This window comes from Xenopus tropicalis, chromosome 6, assembly GCF_000004195.4.
Source record: "Xenopus tropicalis strain Nigerian chromosome 6, UCB_Xtro_10.0, whole genome shotgun sequence".
Lineage (NCBI taxonomy): Eukaryota > Metazoa > Chordata > Amphibia > Anura > Pipidae > Xenopus > Xenopus tropicalis.
The window spans coordinates 112938707-112960981 of record NC_030682.2 but is presented as its reverse complement, the minus strand read 5'-3'; the positions used below and the strand labels follow the sequence as shown (position 1 = coordinate 112960981).

The 22275-nt window shown below is 37.4% G+C and overlaps 1 protein-coding gene across 2 annotated transcripts in view; it reads left to right on the top strand.

The window, feature by feature from the left end:
• Nucleotides 1-230: 230 nt before the first annotated feature.
• LOC100145789 (uncharacterized) overlaps nucleotides 231-22275 on the top strand; it is a 30293-nt gene continuing 8248 nt past the window's right edge. Inside the window, exons 1-8 of one of the 2 annotated variants that reach the window (XM_012964314.3) lie at nucleotides 231-463; nucleotides 6777-6845; nucleotides 7560-7668; nucleotides 11953-12027; nucleotides 13567-13835; nucleotides 18297-18405; nucleotides 19899-19947; nucleotides 20497-20677. In XM_012964314.3, the coding sequence (XP_012819768.2) occupies nucleotides 407-463; nucleotides 6777-6845; nucleotides 7560-7668; nucleotides 11953-12027; nucleotides 13567-13835; nucleotides 18297-18405; nucleotides 19899-19947; nucleotides 20497-20677 (918 nt within the window). In that variant the 5' untranslated portion in view covers nucleotides 231-406. 2 annotated transcript variants of the gene reach the window in all.

Genomic DNA, 22275 nt, shown 5'->3' with positions numbered 1-22275 from the left:
TCCTTTATCATGTGACATTTTGTATGCAGTTTCTTTACGAAATCATTTCTTGTGTCTGTTTCATACTTTTTGCCTTTAGAAAAAAATGTACTATAAATTGTAAAACTGAATTAAAAGGTTAAGCTGATTATGAGGAGAACAGTTTTGTAGCTTTGGCTCTTTTCACTCTGTTTTGTAGTCTGTGAGGAAACGCATGGCGATACCTGAGTAGGGAGTGATTACAAGAGCTGTTTCCTTAATAGATAAGATAGCTTAGGAGAGAATGAAAAACCCATGCACATAGGCACACATTCGCATTATAGCTGTTCTTGCCAGTTGCTGCCTAGCTACAGTACCTGCATCTCTTACCTGGGGGAAAGGAAAACAAGAGCAAACACTAAATGAAAAGAAGAATAACAGAACCATCATGTTTAACCACCGCTATATAACGCCAGATCAACTTGCTGGTTTTGATAACTACAAGGTAAAAATGTTGCAACAGAAAGTATATATTTGTGTGGTTAGTCTAATGTGCCAGTAAATGTTTTATGTTAATACAAAATGATTGGCTACAAATACCAAATAAGGACCAACAATTATTTCCACCTGCACCTAAAATCCTGTCGCAACATTGTCTGCTGTAACAGAAAGCTTTTCGCATGTACCGGTAGGATTGTGCACTTCTGCAAATACAACGGCCACTGTATCTGCAGAAGTGCATGGTTTTACTGGCACTTGTAAAAAGTTTTCTATTTCAGCAGCCGAGGATTGGGCAGGCTTTAAGGTACTTCAGAGCTGAGCGGCTAGCAAATATGCAGGAGGTGCCCCTAGCTATAACAGCCTGGGGAGTACACTGATGCTTTATGATGAACAGAATTTGCAAATTAGGGATATATTTTTTGAAAAGTGTGGGTCAGTTGTTTATCTAGTAGAGGGGGTTAGTTGTTAGTCATAATCTAAAGGGCTATTCAAGGTGAATTGCAACTCTTTTGGAGCTACGTATTATCATATCACAGCCCTTTTGGGGTCCGAGAGGTTTTAAGATCCAACCACAGGCATTAACTGTTGATCAGTGTTGAAAGTTGTTCTGCACTACTTGAAAGAGTTCCAGTTGAACTTTACTGATCTAAACATAGACGCTTCTGTATTGTTACTGATACCTGAACACATAATTTATTTACTAATGAAGATTATATTTCATCTGCTCTAGTTCTAGTTTGTATTTACATGCTTGTGGATCAAAGATGGTTAAGGAACATTGTGGTGAGGTTTTAATATATAATATGTATTATCTGATAGTGATAATTTCAGTTAATTTGACTGATCAGTATATCTCCTGGGAAAAGGTAATTTATAATATTAATTATTAATAGGGCACAAAGATAAAAAAAAAGGAAGGCTGTAATTTTTGCCCAGAAAAGTTGAAATTGTAGTTGGTAGTGCTACACATCAGCTTTATTAGCAGGTGAATTTAGAGCAAGAGTTATCAGTGACGGTGGTATCTGTGGTTCTTGGCAACTAATTATTGCTTTGATTTCAGAGATAATACTCAGTTGGGCAACTTAACATATTTATCTATGTGGCTTTAAATAATAATAATTTAATGGCATTAATAACATGGGAATCAATATGTACAAATATATTATCTCAATTTTATGGCCCTTTTGCTTTCATTAAAAAAAGTCTGTCTTTGGGAATGTGGAGGGTGGACACTGGGGAGACCTTATGCTTTTGGCAGCAACAATAATTCTGTCGCCTGATTTATAGTTGTTATCAGTGTTCATCAGACTGCGCCTCCTGGTACAAATGTCAGTTAATGCTAAACCTTTAGTGTGAGATCATCGCTTAGTAAACAGTCAATAACCTTGGCAAGATTATACTATTGTCTCCTATCTTAGTATGGATAACACAGGGTTTGGAGTATTAACCCTTATCATCTGACACCTGATTAAAATGGAACTACAAGTAATACTATTTAAGCTTTTTATATGGAGGTATAGATATACCACACAATAGAGTTGTTTCTGACAAAAAGTCTGGGTCAAGGATATGAATAATGTTGCAAGACATCCTATTTACCAGATATGTAGGTTATTGCTGTGTATTTGTTTATGAATAATTTACTTTGCATATACTTTGTCATCAACTTTTTCTGAGGGTGTTATGATAACAAGATAGGATTTTTATTTAAAGGTACCTCTGGCCAAAAAAATTAAAATAGCTCCACATTTAGGATATTTGTGTTCATGTATTAAAGTCAGGAGTACCCCGCACAGTAAAAATGGTACAAGTATATAAACACACTGTGGGGGTCAATTATAAACACTAGGCAAATTTGCCCTTTTTTCAGCCAGCTGCAGGTTGAACAATAAAACCACACATTTAATTGGTTGTTATTGGTTACTGCTCAGGTGCAGATTTGCCCAGTGTTTATAAATGAGCCCCACTATGTTATAATTATCTCTTGCCAGGTGAAAGGTAATAAGCAAGCCTGCTAGCTGCTCACATGGCCTAGTGCACAGGGAAAGCAGCCAGAAACCTAGAGATTTCTGGCTCAAATCCCAGCAGAGCCTTACAGTTATCCTTTGTATTTCAATGTCATGTAGTACCTTTGGTCATTGTGCCTCTTCTTTATAAAATGCAATGGCCCAGGTTACTGTTTACAGATCACCCCTGCCATTTTTAGTCTTTAAACAGTTATCCCTTGCACTTATTTAAGCTGGGCCCAAGTTGATTGTTAGTGTAAGCTACAGGCCCCTTAGGTAGATGAAGGCTAATTGTCTGCTGGGAGCGGCAGTGAAATCACTCCAGCTTGCAGTTATCAAAGCACAAGTCACATAGATGAGGGCCCCTGAGAAACTAACAATATGTCTACCCCCATGTCAGATTTAAAAATGGGTCCCTCCATACTAGCACCCTCTGTCCTTTGTGTGCAAATTAGGCCACCCGCAACCAGACCCTCCAGTGCCCTGGGCCGCTCCCAAATTCATCTTCATCTACCATCCTCACTTGTCCCAATCTGCACTAGACATTGCACTTTATATTCTATATAAACTATATGTAGTTTTGAAGGATTTTAACTCTTTGTGTTTTAGCTTGGTTGCTGATTGAGCTAAGGGGGTAGTACCCTTAAGGTATAATTGTTGATAGGATATTGTTTTTGTTGACCCTCTTCTTCACTTACAGAGCTAGTTTATGGTTTTTCTTTGAAATAAATATTTAAAAACCTATACCCCACTGATGCCTCATTTAATGTAATTGTATTGGTATTTATTTTGATTATTGAAAACTAGCAGTAGCTGCTGCATTTCCCACCCTAGGCTTATACTCGAGTCAATACTTTTTCTAGTTTTCTTAGGTAAAATTAGGTACCTCGGCTTATATTCGGATCGGCTTATACTTGAGTATATATGGGTAATAAAGAAAAAACTTTTTTTCTCCTTTTAATGGATTTCAGTGCAGAGTTCTGGAAATAATAATAAGAAGAAGCCTAACAACCAGACAATTTGGGGCATTTACAAACACTGAGTTTTTTTTGGTTCAAGTTTTTTGACACCAAAATATGATTTTGTCACTGAAAAAAAACAAGATTTTGGCGTGATTCATTAAAACTGTGACAACTGTGAATGCAAAGATACGCCATCTAAAATCTGTTGAGATTATGTAGAAGTCAATGGCAAGTTTCCCTGGAAGATCTTTCCTTGCTTCGTGGTTTTAGAAGTTTTCAGGTTTTTTTGACACTGGCTTTTGTGGGACAATACAACAAGGGGCCCATTTACTTACTCACGAACCGTCCGAATGCGTCCGATTGCGTTTTTTTCGTAATGATCGGTATTTGGCTATTTTTTCGGAAAATTATCGCGACTTTTTCGTTGCCATCCGAAAGTTGCGCAAAATGTTGCGATTTTCGTAGCGTTCGGATTCATTCAAGCTTCAGTATGGTGACTTTTCTTGGGCCAGGTTGGAGCTGCAGGGTGCCATTGAGTCCTATGGGAGGCTTCCAAAATCATGCTAAGTCTGAAAGTTTCGGCCACCGCTTACGAGCGCTCAATACAAAAAATTTGCGACAAGATACGAGCGAATCGTAATGGCTACGAAAAACTTGCGGTTTTTTCGCGAAAATCGTATTGGTAACGAAAAAGCCGCGACAATTTCCGAAAAGTCGTAAAGGCGCCGAAAAAAATCGCAAAAAATACGAAAAAGTCGCAAAATGTTCGTTTTCCAATCTGAATTTTTCCAATTCGGATTCGAATTCGTGTCTTAGTAAATCAGCCCCCAAGTGTCAGTTTTCGTTTTTTTTCAGCATCTATTTTTCATTTGTGGTTTTTCAATTCAAAACTTTCAAAAAATGACTGACATTCATGGAAATGAATTCAGTCGCAGTTAAAAAAAACTATAAAACCACAAAAACCAGAATGTTAATAAATGCCTCCTTAATTCCTCCTTCTTAATTCATTAGAAAGGATGAACCTATGAGGCTTTACTCATAAGACATAAGAAAGTTACCAAGAAGGAAGAATAAAGCATTAAATATGTATAGAAAGAGAAATCAAGAAGGCATTAATAGACAATAAGTAACTTCATTTTGCAAAGAGCTAAATACATTGAGATTACCAGATATTCAGGATCAGAGTGTGGATCCATGCAGATGTTTTTCCTATTTTGCTTTGTTTCATGCACAAATTGTGCTTAATATTTGCTTCTAGCTGTCATTCAGCCTTTAGAACAAAGAATTCCTTACTAGTAAATTATGTACAGCCTATAGCTCTTATAAATTTCAAAATTAAAATGCTTACTGACAATTCTTATAATGACATAAATAAGCACTGTGTTTTCTCTACCTGAGACAAAGTTCATGGCATATCAGGTACTCTATAGTAATATTCTCCTGACAGATCCTAATCTTACATTTCAGGCTCAGGTCTCACTGGAAGAAAGTATTGCAGGGAGTGGATAGGATACAAGCATCACACCATGATGTCCTTGGCCCGTGACAAACTGAATTCATAAAATAATTTGAAAGTTTTATATAGTAATATCTAAGAATAAATAGTAAAAATAAACAGTAAAACATAAAAAGGCAATAGGTTTGTTTTGCTATCAGTATTAATGTATAGTAGTTGAGATTAAGTCTTATTACTGTATTATTAATAAAAGAGACAATTTAAATCATTCAGATAAAAAATTGTTTAAATTGTTTAAATGTTGAAACTTTCTTAATAAAAGGTTTGTTGATAATAGATCCCATGCCTGTATTTTCAGAATTTTGTTGGAATATCTTGTTGCCAAAAACCGCAAAAGGTAACAAAAAAATCCAAATTATGGTGATCTATGACAAGAAAAATGTTACATTGTTTTGATTATAATAAAAAATGGAAACATCTAGGAGCAACAACAATTCAGCCATAAAGGGGTATGCCAAACAAAGATCAACTGCCGAGTGGTAAAGAGTGTCCCTAGTATGCTCATTGTCAAGCTATTCCTTAGAAACTTAACAGCATCAGTTTTCTTTGCAAAAAGCTGAACATAAGATTACCTTCACTATGTGTAATGCCTGGCATTGGCTGTAGTGGTGTGAATTTAGCAGCGATTGGACTCCAAGGGTTTGGAGAACTGGAAATCCTTCTCTGGAAGAATACATTTGGCTTCAAGATCTAATGGGCGAGTCTGGATTTGGTGGACGGCAAGAAGATGCGGTGTGTGTGCATGAATGTATAATGCAGACTGTTATTGGCTTTTTTCAAGATTTGGACTAGAGCCCCTTGTTCCATTGGAAGCAAACTTAACTCTAAAGTATACAGAGATCTTCCTGACTATTCCATGATTTATGAAAACAGTTTCGGGAAGGTCTTTTTACCAAAATATTATACCCATACACAAAGCAGTGGCTGTACAAAATAGGGATGTGTAATGAATTTGACTGCCAACTGCATGCCATTTATGATTGCATATCATTATTGTACAACTTCAAAATGCTCTTGAGGCTAAATGGAAGCAAATCAACAACAGTATTCCAGCTTCTCATTGTGTAATGGCTGTGTAACAGCAAAGGGAAGACTAACCATTTTATTTCTAGCTTGGCTGAATTAGGGATGCACTGAATCCACTATTTTGGGATCCGGCTGAACCCCGAATCTGTTGCGAAATATTGGGCCGAATACCGAACAGAATCCCAATCCTAATTTGCACATGCAAATTTGACCACGGAGGAGGAAGAATTTTCAACTTCTGTGTTTATGTGAAAAAGTCACATAAGGATTCTGATTCAGTTTGGCAAGGCACATGGATTTGTCCGGATCTGAATCCTGCTGAAAAAGGCCAAATCTTGGCCAAATCCCAAACCGAATCCTGGATTCAGTACATCCTTAGAAATAACAACATAAAGCACCCTGTAATGTTTTGATGTCCTGTTGAGATACTAGGCACAAAATTAATTGCTCTGCTTTTTCTGTCATAATATGCAAAAAGTCCGTTGCTTTGTATTGTTGGTGTGTTTGGAAGTAATATTGCTGGGGCCACTCTGTCAGATGGAATCACAGAGCTTTTCTATGTGTCCGTGTCTGCCCTATGCTGGGTGTTGTTGGGAGTCACTCAGACATTTAATATCACTGTATAAAAAGTCACATGTTGGCTCAAAAGCTGAAGTGGTCTGTGTTAAAACAGGCATGGCCTAGACAAAATAAAAAAAATGCAATTTTTATTCTCCAGGGTTACAAAGAAAAAAAAAAGCAACTGTTATTTGATTTCTGAACACTTCTGTGTTGTTTAGACATAAAGCTCCTTGTCTTCTCTTATAGTACAGTGCTGTGGATACAAACCCTTTGTCTGTATATGTAATGCAACATCTGTGGAACAAAGTTGTAAAGGTAAGAATCATTATTTATGAAAGGGTTAGTAAACATTGCACAGAAAATGTTAATGTCTTAAAGCATGTTAATCAACAAGCAATTCCAGTTTGGATGCATTCATTATTTTAATATATATATATATGGACCTGGAGTTTTCTAAATAAGGAATCTTGCTGTCATTGGGATCTCCATACCTTAAATACTTAAATAAACCTTAAACATAATTAAAATTTTATGTACTACAGAGCTTATCTGCTATGTAACCAGTGCCTTTTTCCCAGCTTGATTAGCTGCCCCCACGGCTATACAGCAGCTTATTTATATAAACTATAGTAGTGTTTCTGAAGTAAACAGCTTTTACCAGTGCAGGGCCACAGTACATTATATTTTATTTACTTTAAAACACTTTCATTTTTTGGTGTTACTGTTCCTGTGGCAAATTTATTAAACGTACCTGTCAGAGTGATTTCCTGACCCACAAAATATGATCAAAATTTCCCATATAGTCTGCCCCTTAGGACACAAATACTCGAACTACAAAGTTCTTTACATTGGATTCTTTTCAGTTGTGCATCATACAATACTGCATATGGCCTTAATTTCAGTTATATGTGCAAATTCAAAAACAGAATGCTGCTATGTTTACATTGGTAAGATGAAAATAAAATAAAATTGGGCTACAATTGTACTGTTACTGAAAATAACTAGATAATTGTTCTGCTTTTTTCATAGGTAGTGCCTCTTTGGATTGCTCCAAATTTGCTAACGTTATCTGGATTTCTCATAATTTTGGTCAATTATTTTTTGTTATGCTTTTTTGACTGGAACTATACAGCATCAGGTGAGAATATTTAAATACATAAGCTAAAATTAGAATTGTATCATTACTTTTCCAAAACCATATTTATATTATAGAGTCAGAGATAGAAATGTATTGTTATTATGACTACAGTTTATAAAGTGGCAACATATTCTGCAGTGCTGTAAGATGCAAGCAATAATGTTAGTAGTAATTTTATTTTTGTGCCTGGGATCATATTTGTTACATTAGTTCTTCTTTCTGATTTTAAAGCCATGGTAGGTGTATATCATGAGGTAGAATCAATTTTTGCATTGAGAAGGGATCAGGGTCAGAACTAGAGGTAGGCTGAAGAGGTACATACCTAGGTCACAACAAAGGAGGGGGCGCAGGCACATAACACATTCTGCCTGTATTCCTGTAGTTCAGCTTTGTGTAACGGCTTATGTTCAGCCAGCAAGGACCCTAAGTGATCTCTGCGATGTCAACCCCCCTTCCCTTGCTCGTAACTTCACTTTGAAAGGGCCCCCTTTGGCATTTTTCACCTTTGTACAACATTCACTAATCTAATAGTTCACATTAATAGAACAATCTTTGCCATATACATAGTTGTGTACATTGAAGGTGAACAACCAATTTTATTTTAATTTCAAATTTAATAATATCTACATTGTTGTGAGAGTATGCCCTAGAGATCCACCTACAAACGGTATATGGGGTTAAAGGCAGTTACACCTAAGGGTTTCACATATTGTAAGCTCTTGCAGTGACCTTATTTGAACTGTGTATCACTTACATACTGGGTGTCACTGTTCAACTTATAATAACTGTACCCCTGTTTGTGTTTATTACATGTAAAGCACTGTGCACATAGGTGGTGTTGCTTTATAAATAAATACAAATTTATGTTTAAATTTGCTTTTCTGAATTATAACAGAGCTCCCACTAGATGTCACTGATGTTTCCTACCTATATTCAGCATATGGGAAAAATCAGCATTGGTTTAATAATTATATGGGGAGAAAGAGAAAGGCTAGCGTAGTAGTATTTTTGTGGGAATGACAGATTACTAGGCAGTTATTATCCAAACGAAATGTTTTATTTGTGTTTGAAGTTAGATGGAAAGAATAAAATCTTGGAAAATGTAAATAAAAAGATTTTCAAATCTTTTAAACCCGATATTTAATTGTAGATAGTACAAAGATAATATATCATATGTTAAAACTGAGAAACTTTATTGTTTTCTGAAAACTATATAGTCATTTTGGATTTGATGCCAGCAACATATTTCAATAAAGTTGGGACAGGGGCAACAAAATACTGGAAAGTTGTGTAATGCTAAAAAAAAAACCTGGTGGAATATGTCCCCAATTGGCAACAATTCAGTAACATGATGGGTATAAAAAGAGTGTCCCTGAGAAACTCAGAAGTAAAAAGGTGAGTGTATGGAGTAGAGGGTTACGCCACTTTGTGAAACACTTCACAGGCAAATATTGTAACCTTATAATAATACCTTTCCTCAACGTATAATTGCAAGGATTTTGCATTGTTAAAAGATTTAGAAAATCCAGAGAAATCTCTGTACACAAAGATAAGGCAGATTGCCAGTATTGGATGGCCATTAGTCAGTATTGGATGGCCATTAGCTTCAGGCCCTTTGGCTGCATTGCATTGAAAACACACAATTCTGTTGTGGAAATCACGCCATGAGCTTAGAAACACTTCCAAAGACCATTGTCGCTGCACCCACAAATACTATACCCACAAATACAGCAGGAAGAAACCACCTTCTGTGGGTCTGAAAGGATAATTTTTACTAACAATTATACAGAATTTCAGTTTAATTGCATTATTAAATGGCAAAATGATTACATGTTAGTATATTAATGCAATGTAGTTACATATTAAATCTCATAATAGTTTTTTAAAAAGTGAGTTTGTAGTAGAAATGGATTGACTAAAGCAGCATTCGCTCTGCTGTCCTTTGACCTTGCCTTCAGAATACCATCATTATTTAACCAAAAACAAGTGAATATAAACTATTAAAGAATTGTTTTATTTGTATAATACATTGTTTTTTTCTAGAATTTCTATAAACGTTTGTGGACTCCCTAGGGTAGAGGTAGCAATAAATCATTGAATGAAGGGGCCCAGGGGCCCACATATGACTGATTTTCAAGTAGCAGGTGCAGTGCAGGGTGCAACAGGGTGCAGCATTTCTGGGGCACAAGTGCTTATTAAATTAGCAAAAGGGGTACACTCTTGCACCCCATAGTGCTCTAGCATTTTTGTCCCCAGCAATCTGTAAATGATCCTTAAGGAAGATCAGCATTTCTTAGTAATATTCCCCTCTTTCAATGCTACCTTGTCAACATATCTTTTTCCATGAAAATGTATTTTTAATCTGCTACAACATAGTAAAATGTTTAAGTACTTTAAAGTAAAATTGTGTGTGGGAACTACCCTATAATAATGGAGATAATCTGCTAATACCATGTAATTCGTGGGACAGTTACATTTTGCTTTAGTTTTGCCATGCCCATTTATTGCTATTAACAGCTTACATACTTTACATTACACTTAATGCTTTTGTGTTAATTAAAAGCACAGTGAAAGGTACCATAGATCCTATTGTTTAGATTTATGTCCAGCAAGAGGATTAAGTTGTGCCCTTGTTACACTGGGACCAGGGAGTGAAGCATTTAAACCAACCCTTGTTCATTAATGAATGGGAAGAACAGCTTAACAATTAATCATTTGTCTGATTTGTTGATGTCTGGTCCCCATCTAGCCATTCCTTTTCAGGTTTGAATCATTTGGCCTACAGAGAAACAATTTAGTCTGAGGAACAGTCTTTCACACTCAGTGGTTTTGTCAGGCCACATAAACACTTCAGCCTTGCTTTTTCTTTCTTATTATTCTGCCCTCACAGTTCTTCCTCCTTTCTTCAACCATTTTTGTTTCTACAAGACTAGGTCAAATTTATTTTGACTATATGGCCAAGAATGTACAAAATAGGCCAGTTCTGCAGAGTTCCCTTAAAAGAGGGGTTTTTTTATGCCAGTCTTGGTAATTATGGCTGTGATACACACTGGAACACAGCGCTGGTCCTGCTATGTTCTTTTTTAAATAGTGGTGACCAAGTTCTGTCCTTGAAGGCTGTCATCACATGTAAATAGTTTGTCATTCAATGAAATTCAATTTTTTGAGCATAATAATTTGGTCCCAAGTAATGCTATTTTAAAAAAGGGTTTTTTCTCCGTTATACTAAAGGGAGGTTAAAAATATACTGACATGAAATTTGGCCCAAAAATTTTAAAATGTGCTTTTGCAGGCGTAGAACTAGGTCAGTAAACTTTTTAAGCATGGTACAGTTTAATGGTGAAATTCAGTTTCGTCAGTGGTGAACTTTTCACAAACCTGCACCACACTAGTAGTTAGTAGTGATGACAGGTTGTTTCCATTTATGGCAATTAATCGAGACACATGAGGATATTGGGCATTTTACTATTACTATTAGACAAGATATGCTGGCAGATAAATGCTACATGTGCCATTAGACTTACTATTTTAGACTGGTCAAACCTAACTGCCATGAATTACTACTCTGGAGAAGATTAACACATTTTTCGTATTAACTGTGTGTATATTACATATAGAACAATAGAATAATTATGCAAAAAATATATTGTTTATATATTTATTCAGATATTTTCTAGTCAAGACAATGCTTTTGACTTTGAGTGCTTTACATATAGAGCAAAACTTTAAGTCAAGTTTGATTTTTTTTCTCGATTTGAGGGGTTTTTTTAGCTTAAAAAACTCGAATTTGAGTTATGGTTTGAAAACTTGAATGCCTGGTATTTATTAAGTGGAAAAAAAAACCCCACAACTCAAATGTAAAAATTTGCCATCAGAGTTTCTTTAAAAGTCAATGGGAATTGCCATATGCAGTCAAGCCATATTCTTAAACTTGAAATTTTTGAGTTTTTAGAACTAAAAAATTTGAGATATTTGAGCTTTTTATTTGAATGAGTTTTCCATATCAATAAATAAGCGACCATTCGATATGCGAGTTTATACCATTTCAAAAAACAAACTCGAATTCACAAGCTAGAATACACTCATTTAGAGTACAGAAATCAGATTTAGACTATAAGAATATAATATGTTATTATTGTTATGATTACAGTGTGCCTGTTTACTTTGGTAAACATTTTTCTTGCCCCCCCCACATAATATTCAATATTTCATTTTAAATTAATGTGTGTTGGCATATAATTAACCATTTGTTTTAAAATGTGATTATGTCTTCTGTTTTTGTAGGTGTTGGCCATGAACACATTCCTAACTGGGTTTGGATCTCTGCAGCAGTGGGCAACTTTTTGGCTTATGCACTAGGTATTATATAATTATAGTGCAAACTGTACGAATCAGCATACCCAGTATACTGCCAGTAAAACACTAAGTAGAAATTACCGTTGTAACCTTCAAAAGGCTATGATAATCTACTGTAAGTGTAAATGGAGATGTATATCAAGATAAAGCCGGGCATATTATGTTACTACACATTTCCACCTGAGCAGTGAAATGCTGAGTGTGCATTTATGGTTACAAGTGCTGATTGGCGCACAGTTACATAGAGCACTTCTGCCCTGTGCCCCCAGTGTTGGTTCCCTTTTCAAAATTACATCTAAAGCAAGGCGCAGAGCCCATAGGTCACTGTGCACAACAGAAAGGCAGGCATAATGTACAGGGCTACAAATGTGCCTTGCTTTTATAGGCTCCCCAAATAAGCACACTGTCCATCCCTGGAGACACCTACATCTCACCCAGATACTGTGCATTTGCCATCTTATACATGGGAGACAAGTTGCCCTTATAAAAACCCCACTGTCACGATCTCCCTGAGGAGACACCATGGAGTACCAGGAAGGTGGGAGCCTGAAGACTGGGTAACCCGGAGTGTAACCATAGATCACAGAACTGGTGTCAGAGGCCATGATGAAAGTGAAGAACTTTAATAACTAGTGACGTAACAGTGCACACAATGGAAATACACACTGAATATAGAATGGCAGGCAGAGGCGGAATCCAAAACAGGCAAAAGGTCAGGGCAAGCAGCAATCAAGTGAAGTCGAGGACAGGCCAAGGTCAGAACCGGGAAATCAAGGCAGAACTAGGAAGGGCACCGGAGAACAGGAACAGGACACAGAATCTGGAGCTTGGAACCAGAAGGATAGCAAGGATAGACACAGGAACAAGGGACACAGCGGCAGGGTCACAGGAAACACTTAATGACCAAGCAAGGGGCAATGGTCAGGGAAAGGCTTATTAATGGTGAAGATTAGAAGATGGGAAACACATGAGGATAATGAGGTGGGTGGAGGAAAAGGAGCAGACAGAGAAGTAGAAGACAGAAAATAGAAGAATCAGACAAAGTCAGCCCAAAATGCCTCCAGTGGCTCAAGGGGCAAACGCATGCCACCAGGAACACCCCAAGTGGTGTTTCGAATCCTCACTGATCCTGACACCCACTTTCTACACACATTTTAAACAGCTGGAACTGCTCTGTACACTCACTCAACACATCAGATAAACATGGACTACAAACCATGTATCATTTCTTCTGTAACTTATGTTGATTGCAAGTTACACCGCTCCTTACAATAATTGTAGAACAAACTGGAGTATTACAATGAACTTATAAACAAGGGCTACAGAATAAACATTAGGGATATTTGTAAAATAACTTTTTATTGTGAATATATTGTTCTTATGTCAATGAATTAGAAGCCAATTTAGAAAAATATACTGCTTTATAGTAGTTTATTATAGTTATTTTGTCACAAATATTGTCCAGGATGGCAAAATTTTTGTTTTTGTTTTGTGCCCTGATCTGATTCATCTTCCACTCAATATGTAATGCTTGTTTTTCAGATTCTATAGATGGGAAGCATGCCAGAAGGACTCAGTCCAGCAGTCCGCTGGGGGAGTTATTTGACCACGGCTTGGACAGCTGGGCAGCATCTGTCTTTCCATTATCTTTGTTCTCTATCTTTGGATGTGATTCAGGAGAAGCTGGACTCTCCACAAGGACCATGTATTCAGTATCTTGTATTGTTTTGTTCACCTTTATGCTCTCACACTGGGAGAAATACAACACTGGGGTGCTCTTCCTTCCATGGGCCTATGATATAAGCCAAGTGGTGAGTTTGAACTAGTACTATTTCACCTTTAATTTTTATTGGTATTTATCATTTCAAAATATCAGCAATAACTCGGGGGCACATTTATCAAAGTACTATTGCTTCCGAATACAATTTTTTTAAATTTTTTTATAATTTATAGAACTGTGCATACTTTCTGCATTTTTTTTTCGTTAATTTGTGCAACTTTTTCGTAATGAGTACGAAAGTTTTGGCTTCATTCAAGCTTTGGTATCGTGACTTTCCTTGGGCCAGGTTGGAGCTGCAGAGTGCCATTGAGCCCTATGGGAGACTTTCCTTGGGCCGGGTTGGAGCTGCAGAGTGCCATTGAGCCCTATGGGAGACTTTCCTTGGGCCAGGTTGGAGCTGCAGAGTGCCATTGAGCCCTATGGGAGACTTTCCTTGGGCCAGGTTGGAGCTGCAGAGTGCCATTGAGTCCTATGGGAGACTTTCCTTGGGGCCAGGTTGGAGCTGCAGAGTGCCATTGAGCCCTATGGAGACTTTCCTTGGGCCAGGTTGGAGCTGCAGAGTGCCATTGAGCCCTATGGGAGGCTTTCCTTGGGCCGGGTTGGAGCTGCAGAGTGCCATTGAGCCCTATGGGAGACTTTCCTTGGGCCAGGTTGGAGCTGCAGAGTGCCATTGAGCCCTATGGGAGACTTTCCTTGGGCCGGGTTGGAGCTGCAGAGTGCCATTGAGCCCTATGGGAGACTTTCCTTGGCCGGGTTGGAGCTGCAGAGTGCCATTGAGCCCTATGGGAGACTTTCCTTGGGCCAGGTTGGAGCTGCAGAGTGCCATTGAGCCCTATGGGAGACTTTCCTTGGGCCAGGTTGGAGCTGCAGAGTGCCATTGAGCCCTATGGGAGACTTTCCTTGGGCCAGGTTGGAGCTGCAGAGTGCCATTGAGCCCTATGGGAGACTTTCCTTGGGCCAGGTTGGAGCTGCAGAGTGCCATTGAGCCCTATGGAGACTTCCTTGGGCCGGGTTGGAGCTGCAGAGTGCCATTGAGCCCTATGGGAGACTTTCCTTGGGCCAGGTTGGAGCTGCAGAGTGCCATTGAGCCCTATGGGAGGCTTCCAAAATCATGCACAGAAGGATCAAAGTCAGAAAGGTTTTCCCACCATTTACAATCGTTCGAATAGGAAAATGTTGTGACTTTCGGATCGCCAGTATGATATTATCGTGATTATTACGATTTTTCCGTAAGCATTTTCGTGACATTAGAAATTAGAAATTATCATATCTAATCAGAATTTTACCCATTTCAGGATTCAAACTTGTGCTTTGATGAATCTGCCCCTCGATCTTAGTAAATGTAAAATATAAAAAAATACAAAAAGGGAAGGAATAGTGGGGGGTAGATATTGATGGAGAGGCATAAAATGTATGCTAACTCTATTAGCCTCTATAATTTGTAACATTGTTATTCTCCAAAAGGGGTAGAACCCTACACTTTGAAGTTAAAATAAAAAGAGAGACTGCCTTTATATAATATCCAAATGTTGAAAATCTTGGTATACATTTCCATTTGGGTATCAGTTCTGTAATTTATCGGTTTGTTTGTCTGTATGTATTTAATTTTATCCATTACTTTGTTGATTTATAAAGTAGTTGAATTCCACTGTGCTGCAATATGAATCTGAGTAGCCATAAAGCATTGGGCAGGGTTATAGCCCTAGTTTATCTTAAATAATTTGGAGAGGTGGAGAGGTGTTGGGGTATATTCCTTGTAGTCTCTCTGGTACATAAAGCATAGGCTTTGTGAAACAATTTAAACAAGGTTTCATAATCACAACATTGTAGCTTCTTTTAGAGACTCATAACATTTTTGGTGAGTGTTGTCTCCAAGGTCTTTCTCCCAGTCTTCCAAATTTCTCCTAGGTGTGCTTGGATCAGGTGTTTGAAATAGTACTTGTAGTTATTCAACACCATAATGTGTACAGCATTCTGATAGATGCCATCTAGTTTTTTAATGATTGCTTTTCTTTTTAACCCAAGTAATGTGGCTACCTACTCTAGTACCTACTGTAGTACCTACTCTAGCGCAGTGTTTTTCAGACTTCCCAGGTTCATGCTCAGTTTGTGGTTCAGTGCCAGAGGCCCAAGGTTTAAAGGAGGTCAACACATAAAAACACTAGGTGTGCCAATGTATTTGGTACCAACCCAGTGAACCAAATAAGTATCCTTCTACCCTGGTATGTAAAACACATACTGGGGTACCTAACTGCATTTAGCCATGTTTTGTCTTGGCTAAATGCCTTGACCCACACTTGTTGGGGTGGTTGCACAGTGTGGTGCTACTGCAGATTACTGTACTACACATGCGGCCAGCTTGAACTGGTGCAAGGGACACCTGGGAAGAACACAAAACATAGCTGATTGAAGTAAGGTACCACAAGGTTGGTATGTATTTTATGGAAGAGGCACACCAGCCAGCCCTGAGCAAAGATTTAACAATTTGTGTCACTGGGGTGGTACTCAATAAATTGGTAAAGCACTCTGCAATAAAGTATTCCAGCTTATGGAAGAGCCACACTGGGCCAGGGCAAAAGTATAGCGATCACCAGCAGTTTACCAGCACCCCTAGTATTTTCATGTTTTGTTTCCTTTAGATTGAGCTCCATATTCAATTAATCATTGGGCTGCTAACTCAGGCATCAAACAGAGTATATAATAATGTTAAATATCTAAGTAATGATTTAAAAAAGTAATTCATATAAATTGCAAAAGTGCTCAGAAGACAAATTTAAGCATATTTACTTTAGTTCTCTGAAGGTTTAATCCAGCCTGTTAATGAGAAAACTCATATTGCTGAAATAAAAGGCAAAATAATTTAACTTCAATAAAGCAAAAGGTGAGAGCATGCATGAAAGAGATTTAGTTGAGGTGATTAGAGAGAATAGTGCTATGATGGAAAAGAAAGGCAAGATCCAGCTAGAATGAATCATAGGATACAAATGCTGGAAGGTCAGTTGACAGAGGGAATAATTCAGCATTCAGTACTGGGTAATACAGGTGGCATGTTCCCTCCTTCTTATATGGCCCCTTGGCTTTTACATAAATCATGTTCTGTACCTATTCCACCATCCCATATGGAACTTTATTTGCATAGTGGAGTCATGCCACCCAACTGCATACTTTTCATCGCTGCAAATGAATTGAGTTCAAAGATGGGTTTTTTTGCCTGCTGTGATCAAAGCATGGGAGTACAGAGATTTTAGCTCCCAAGGCAACTCTCGTCCTGTTTCAGTGCCCAGGCAGTGAATGTATCATCAGAATTTCAAAGTGGCTTTTGCTCATCTATGTTGTGATTGCAAGTAGAACAATTGTTAAATCCAAAGCCAAAGAATAAAGAAATCAAAGCAAACTGTATGTGTCTAGGTTTTTAAATCTAACTATACATATTATATAAGCTATATATATATATATATATATATAAGCTATTATATCAACTGTACTAACACTGTAGATCCATCCAAAAAGAGCTAATATTTCAGTCTGAATCTGCTCAATATTGAACAGTCTTAAGGTATGCATTCGGCAGCTAATCGGCCCGTGTATGGGCAGAACAGAGCAGCCTGGCCGACTGATATCTGGCCTGAAATTGGCCAGATCTCGATCGGCCAGGTTAGAAAATCCAGTCAGATCGGGGACCACATCGGCTCGTTGATGCGGTCCCCGAACCGACTGCCCCATAACGACAAATGTAATCCGATTTGGGCCCAGGGCCAAACGATCGGATTTTTTTTTTAGTTTCTTGCTACCCGATATCGCCCACCCTTAAGTGGGGATATCGGGTGAAGATCCGCACGCTTGGCGACATCGCCAAGCGAGCGGATCTTATAGTGCATGGGCACCTTTAGATGAAACATATCAGTTAACCAGAGTGTCTAGTGACTGAATCAGCCCATATAAGCAGGCTACATGTGTCTTCTCCTGTGCTAGAGTCTTTAGAAGTTATATAATAATAGATGCAAAATGTTCTACATGTCTACTAATATGCAGTTTAAATGAACTGTGGCTATTATAATTTTTTTCTGCAGTTGATAAAATGCCCAAAGTTACCTTTATATTAATGTAAATCGCTTCTCTGAGATTTCCATGTTTTGGATGCAGTATAGACGACAAAACATCCCGTCTGTCATCACCCTTAAAGATATTAGCAGCTTTAATCTGATATAGAGATGCTTTGGAGATCAACAATATCTAACTTGCATGGCCTTCTGGAATAATATTGATTCCCAAAAACAGATGATAGAGAGAGAATATAAGCCAGACAGGGTGCATGCAATGATTAAAGCAAATGGTGTACATACTAATATTGAGCCATTTTTATTGTAAAGACTAACCAATTTGTTTATTTACGTTACTGAATATCGATGTCATCTTGTTTTGGAATTTGTTGGTATGTATGTATTTCTTTTGTTAAATTACCAACTAATTCTACCAAGTCTTCTCTTTTCAGTCACTGACTTTGGTGTATATTTTGACAGCCATAGTGGGAGTTGATGCCTATCACAAACCTTTGTTCCTTAATTTCTATATGACTGAGATTTTAATAGCGTTACTTACAGGTATGTTTAGATGTCAATATATGCAAAATGTATGATTTATACAGGAGTTATAACAAAATTAAATAATTTAATTTGAGGACTGCACCCAGGCATCTACGGTTGTTTTTTCGTGAGTGCTGACCTGTGCAACCTTCTATACTACTATATATATATATATAAATGTGTACTTTCCAAAAATATATGGCTTTCTGGGGTGAACTTACGTTCTTGTAGCCTTAGCCCACATAAAATGATGTAAATGTGTTGATTTTGCAGTCTCTGAAATGACAGAAATGATAGATCATATGGGGTATTTTCACTTAAGGGCCTCTATTTTACACATACTAATGTAAACCTATGCAAAATTACCTACTCCAAATTTACTACACATGTCTTTCTTTTCGAAAGTACCAAGATAAAACATACTTAATGTGAACGCCAGGGGTCCACTGAACAGTTTGATCCCCAATGTGGCATTTAGGGGCCCCAAGGTGAAGGCAACCCAAATGATCTATCATTTCTGTAAAATCAGCACATTTATATAATTTTATGTGGGGTGAAGCTACAAAAAAAGTGCATGCACCCCTGAAAAAAACATATATTTTTGTAAAGTACACATTCCCCTGAGTACAAAATAGGTACACATCTTTCTGCTATAATGTACCAGGCCACAAAGCTTTCCTAAATTCGACGAGTTTGATGACATTTTCAAAAATCATCTCAAAACTTTCACTTTGCAGCATCTTATCTCCCACATATCATTAGGTACCAAGTTAAGTTAAAACATCCTAAATATGAACGCCAGGGGTTCACTGAACAGTTCGATGCTCAGTGTGCATAGGTTTATCAAAGTACATGGCACTTACAGACCCCCAATATACCTTGTGCATATTAAATTCATGGCTTACTTTTAATGTACCTATTTGATAAATACGCAGCCAGTTTTATGTCCGGTAAAAGCTGCAAAAAAGTAAGGTGACCCCTGGAAACCATATATTTTTGGAAAGTACACATTCAGACAAATCCAAAATGGATAAATATTTCTTTCTAGCCCCAACTACTAAATGGCAAAGCTTTCCTAATGTTAGGGGTTTTGATGGCATTTCTGAAACTCACCCAAAAATTTAGCAATTTGCCTAATTTATCTCGCACAGTTTCTTACATACAAAGGCACGTCACCCGAAATATGAATGACAGAGGTCTACTGAACAGTTTGATGCCCAGTATGCATAGATATGCCAAACTATGTTTTTTCTCCGGTTTCTGCAAAAAGAGCCCCATGACTGTATATTATATGTAGTAAGACCCCCTTACTGCACCCTAAATATGAATACCAGAGGTCTACTGAACAGGTTGATTCCCAATATGCATAGATTTACCAAAGTAAGTGATATGTATGGACTCCAAATGAAAAATGGTGCATATGAATTTTCTCGGCTGCTAACTCAGTTTCCGTAACTCAGCTTTTTGTTTGTGCTTGTTCAATATTTTATAACCTTTATTCTTCTATCTAGGGTGCAGTCTATTAATTGCCTTTCCTCAGACTCTATACAACATATACAAGTAAGTAAGGAAACAAAACCAAAGACCCTATTTCTAATCTGTTAAAGTAGTAAAACTGGTTGAAATTCTGTTGCACTATTTATCAATAATATTCCTCCAATCCCTTTCCTGCTTTGGATAAGGAAGAATACACATAATGCTAATATGATTCAGAGACTTCTGTGGTGATTGCATTTAATGACAACAATAGTGATATTTTCTTTTTCAAATAGCAATGAATGGAACATTTAACTCATCTTAAATACATTTTAACCATTCTTCTCATATTCTTTTGTTGGAGGCACAGTTATTCTAAATCGTGGCCGTGCTAAAAAAAACTTATCATAACCTCAACATTTGCCATGGATTGTGAATCACATGTTTACATTTATTTTTGAGCTCAAACACCTTAGGTCTTATAGCAAAATGTATTCTGCTCCTTCTGGTCGCACAGTGCAAGGAAGTTGTGTACTTGGCCAGGCAGGATTCTTAATGCCTTAGTTATTATTTAATAGTTGACCGGTAGAAAGGTGTCCATGTAACTGATTTTCTTTGCTTCATTACCCACAGAGCACACCAACAGAAAGCACTGCTGAAGACGTCCCTGTATGAAGGACTTTTACCATTAATTTCCCCTACCCTTCTCTTCACTTTGCTGTCAGTGTGGGTTGCATTTTCTCCTTGTGGCATTCTGTCTAAACAGCCCAGATTAGTTTTATGGATGGTTGGTGTAGCATTCTCTAATGTTACAGTAAGTATTGCAACTGTTGTTATTAATCTATAACCATGTGCCAGTCCCTATGAGACATATTCATGTTAGGGTGTGTAAGTAGATGATGAGAGTGTTGGCACAATAACGTGCTGTAATACTCCCAGGGTTGATAAGGAATAAATGTTCACAAGGATTTTTAGACATATCATTTTGTTGTGGCTGAGAAGCATGCTTCAGATTGTGATGCCTATTAAACATAGTTCTGCCACAAACATTTTATCATTTCCCTAGGATTTTAATATAGTTTTGATCTACAGACATTGATTTGTCCTTTAAAATGAATGAATTAACTTTTTCTCTTATTATATTTTACCCCATTCTAGTCAAAGACAAATTTAAGAGACTTAAAGCTAAATATTTTACATATTGAACTGATGTAGCTATAGTAGTACAATATATAATATTAGTGCCACACAGGACCATAGCAACCTTGCAGAGGAGACTGAAGCAGCAGGAATCTTATTATGTCACTTCCTGCTGACTCCATGTTGCTGCACCATGAGTAGAACATAGTCTATAATACTTTTATTAAAGCACATGTCATGTTCTATAACCAAGTGTATTATATTGGCAATAAATGATGTTAAAATGTACCGACAATGCCCATAGTTGCCCATATTCCCCTTGCTGTGTTATATTGTTTTATAAAAGGCAGAGATGGGAAGGGGCACATTGTTTAAGGGCCAGTGGCACCTAAGAATGAAAATTCATTTGATTTCTCATTTATTTACAGAAGTACTAATTTTAGTGATTTGTCAACTCACTTTCAGACATCTTTTTTCTGTTGCTTAGAGAAAGCTGCACCCTGACTATAGTGCTCGGTGGGTCCTTAAAGGGGTGCTTCACCTTTACATTAACTTATAGTATGTTATAGAATGGCCAGTTCTAAGCAACTTTTCAACTGGACATTATCTATTTTTTTTTTTATAGTTTTTTAATCATTTGCCTTTCCAACTTTCAAAGGGGGGTCACTGACCCTGACAGCAAAAAAAAACTATTGCTCAGTGAGGCTACAATTTTATTGTTGTTGTTACTTTGTATTCATTTATTTTTCTATTCAGGTCCTCTCCTATTCATATACCAGCCTTAATTCCAAATTCCAAACTTTCTAAACAAATAATGGAAAATGAAGACCAATTGCAATTGCAGATTGTCTTAGAATATTACCCTCTACATCATACTCCTTTAATCTACTCCCAGACGGGGCTGATTCTCGGCCTGTGTTGCACTGTGTTGGCCTGAGGCAGTGACCCTTAGTGCAGACATAGGAAGGAGCAGAGGACAGTGGATTGGGTTATTAAGTAAGCCAAGAATGAGTCCCGTCTGGCAGTAGCCTTAGATAATACATATTTATGACCAGCCCCTTAAAGCGCTAAAAAGGAAAATATGAGTATTTTAGTAAAACTAACACAGTAAACTTTCAGTAAGCCAAAAGTGCAAATTAAGCAAACATTATGTTTAAATGCATAAAAATTTCTTGGTGTTACTGGCCCTTTAAAGGATTAAGGAAGAGCTTCAGGGTGAACACACATTTCACAAGTAGGATTGAGAGGTCAGGAAAATATAGTCCCAATTGT